Here is a 3,076-nt window from a genome sequence, read left to right on the forward strand (position 1 = left end):
AGTCTTCAATTTCATAAAGGGCCAACATAATAAAAGTTCTAACAAGGGACAGTTCTGCATCATTTGTAAAATTACTCATGAAGAGTTCTGTTCAATGTCTTTATAAAAATGTTTATACAATATCTTCCTCTTAGTGAGATAACTGGGGTACCACCTCATTACTCACGATAAACTGATAATGTGACCTATCCATCCCAACCCAGTTCTTCTTCAAGTTCAGAACTACCTTCTTATTCAAATGCTGAAATTATCAGTACTCATGTATACTGTGAAAGCTACCCCCTCCCTCAAATTATTGCATAGGTTTTATGCTCTGGTTCATGTTGAGAGGTGTTGGAAAATGTTTCTTTAATTGAAGCCACTCTAAAATCTTCAATAAGTAGTCAGTTTATACATAATAAATCTACAAATGAATTGGGTTATTGGCTTTTTAATCCCAAACCCAGATGATTAATAGAGATGACAAGAGCAGTAATAAAATGTGGGATCAGGGGAACTGTACGAACCTTAGGTTAATTGACTTATTTCCTTTTTCTAACATTTTTTTAAAATTTTTAAAATTTATTTTTTAAACTTATTTCTTATCAGTGTAACAGAATTCTTTGTTTATGCACCACACCCAGTGCTCCGAGCAATACGTGCTCTCCATAATACCCACCACCTGGCTCCCCCAACCTCCCACCGCATACCCCTTCAAAATCCTCAGATTGTTTTTCGGAGTCCATAGTCTCTCATGGTTCATCTCCCCTTCCAATTTCCCTCAACTCCCTTCTTATACTATTGCTTTATTAACTGAAGAGAGAATGGGAAACTCGGTGTTACATAGCCATGGTCTGAATGCTTGAGCTTCTGAGTGAGCAAATGAATATGGAAGGAAGAGATAATTTTACTACTACCAAAAGTCCCTGAAGGAGTCTGGATTGTCTAGATTTCAAAGCAAGCATTGTAGAGAAGGCTGCAAAAGTCCATAAATTTGTTTAAAAATTATTATGTTTCACACTTAAAATGGGTGAATTTTGGTAGGTAGGTACATTTTATCTTAAGTGGATTTAAAAAAAAAAATTAAAAGGAAGATTCTAAACAGCCTAATTATGGAGACAAGCAAACTCTATTGTTGGACTTGGATTTAATCATCTCTGTATTGTATTTTATATTTTGTCTTACAAATTAAAATTACATTCAGATAAAATTAGGTGATCCCTTTCATGTGCCTGGTAGTTGACAGACCCTTTTATGTCCACCTCTTTTCTTTATATAGATTCAGGACACAACCTGAAACTTGAGATTATGGAGCTGCAGAATTACTCCTTTGTGTCAGAATTTGTGTTGTATGGACTCTGCACTTCACAACACCTCCAGCATTTTTTCTTTATATTTTTCTCTGGGATCTATGTGGCCACTGTGCTGGGTAACCTCATCATTGTGGTCACTGTAATTTCTGACTCCCACTTGCACTCCTCTCCTATGTACTTCCTGCTGGGAAATCTATCTTTCTTAGATATATGGCTAGCCTCATTTGCCACCCCCAAGATGATCAGGGACTTTCTTAGTGATCGAAAGCTCATCTCCTTTGGAGGATGTATGGCTCAAATCTTCTTCTTGCATTTTATCGGTGGGGCTGAGATGGTACTTCTGGTTTCCATGGCCTATGACAGATATGTGGCTATATGCAAACCTTTGCATTACATGACCATGATGAGCCGGCAGACTTGCATGGGGCTGGTGTTGGTTTCATGGGTCATTGGATTTGTGCACTCCATCAGTCAAGTAGCCTTTACTGTGAATTTACCTTACTGTGGCCCCAATGAGGTGGACAGCTTCTTCTGTGATCTTCCTCTTGTGATCAAGCTTGCCTGCATGGACACCTATGTCCTGGGTATACTTATGATCTCAGACAGTGGGTTGCTCTCCATGAGCTGTTTTCTGCTCCTCTTGGTGTCTTACACTGTTATCCTCATCACTGTCCGACAACGTGCTGCTGGTGGGGTATCCAAAGCACTCTCTACGTGCTCTGCACACATCATGGTAGTCATACTCTTCTTTGGGCCCTGCATTTTCATTTATGTGTGGCCTTTCAATCGGTTCTCTGTGGACAAGCTCCTGTCTGTGTTTTATACCATTTTTACTCCACTCTTGAACCCTCTTATCTACACATTGAGAAATACAGAGATGAAAACAGCTATGAGGAAACTGTGTAACCAACGTGTGACTTCTCACTGAATTCCACCTTTCCTTATATTTACGTGTTCTTACTCATTTAGGGGATATCCTTTCTTTAATAGGGTTCCGCATAAAGATTTCATCCTGATGTTTTATTGGTATAATTTGTATTGTATTATATTACAGAGAAATAGTTGTGGATTACAACAAAAATCATGTGTGTAATTTTATTCTATATAATTTGATACTTTAAATAAAATTCTATAATATCACTTTATGGTATCACTACCTTATACTCTAAGATTTATAATACATTATAATATAATTTTATTATATAATTTTGTATTACAAATATAATTTATAAGTATAATATAACTGAATTGTAATGTAATATTATAATTGTATAGTAATTACTATGTAATATAACTTTATGTAAACAGATATACATGTACATACACTTTCAACCCACACATTCACTTTGGAATGGACTTGGCAATTTTCTTTTTGTTAAACCAGATTTCTCATAATAGTTTATTTTGTTTACAATATTTATAGAAAGTGATTTGAATTTCCTAATTATAGTTCAATACACTAAGAGCTGTCAGTTTGTAAGCATTCAAGACATGAAATATTCAGCAGAAGGAAGGTATGTGAGAATAAAATGTTCTATCAATCTTTATCCTGGTTTTTAAGAGGAGGAGGGAAAAGACACTATTTCAAAATCTTATTAATATAAAAAGAAACTTTTTCTTGGGAATGTATATTATGCTTAAACTTTATATTGAAAAAAAAAATGAATGTATGTCAGTGAAATTCAATTACAGAAGTTAATTTTCACACAAGGTAAATCAAGGTATTTTACCAGAAGGTAATTTTCACACAGGGTATTTTATGGGTTAATATTTTATGGTGTAAA

General features: G+C 35.1%; 1 protein-coding gene across 1 annotated transcript; it reads left to right on the forward strand.

Annotated features, from left to right (window-relative positions):
• Positions 1-1,263: 1,263 nt before the first annotated feature.
• Positions 1,264-2,220, forward strand: LOC309867801 (olfactory receptor 4K14; the record flags this gene model as incomplete). Its single annotated transcript, XM_082736872.1, has 1 exon — positions 1,264-2,220. Exon 1 carries the CDS (start codon positions 1,288-1,290, stop codon positions 2,218-2,220), a length of 933 nt encoding a protein of 310 aa, XP_082592998.1. The 5' UTR covers positions 1,264-1,287.
• Between the last annotated feature and the right edge of the window lie 856 nt (positions 2,221-3,076).

The sequence above is a fragment of the Mustela nivalis genome, assembly GCF_964662115.1.
Source record: "Mustela nivalis genome assembly, chromosome: 6".
NCBI classification, from domain to species: domain Eukaryota; kingdom Metazoa; phylum Chordata; class Mammalia; order Carnivora; family Mustelidae; genus Mustela; species Mustela nivalis.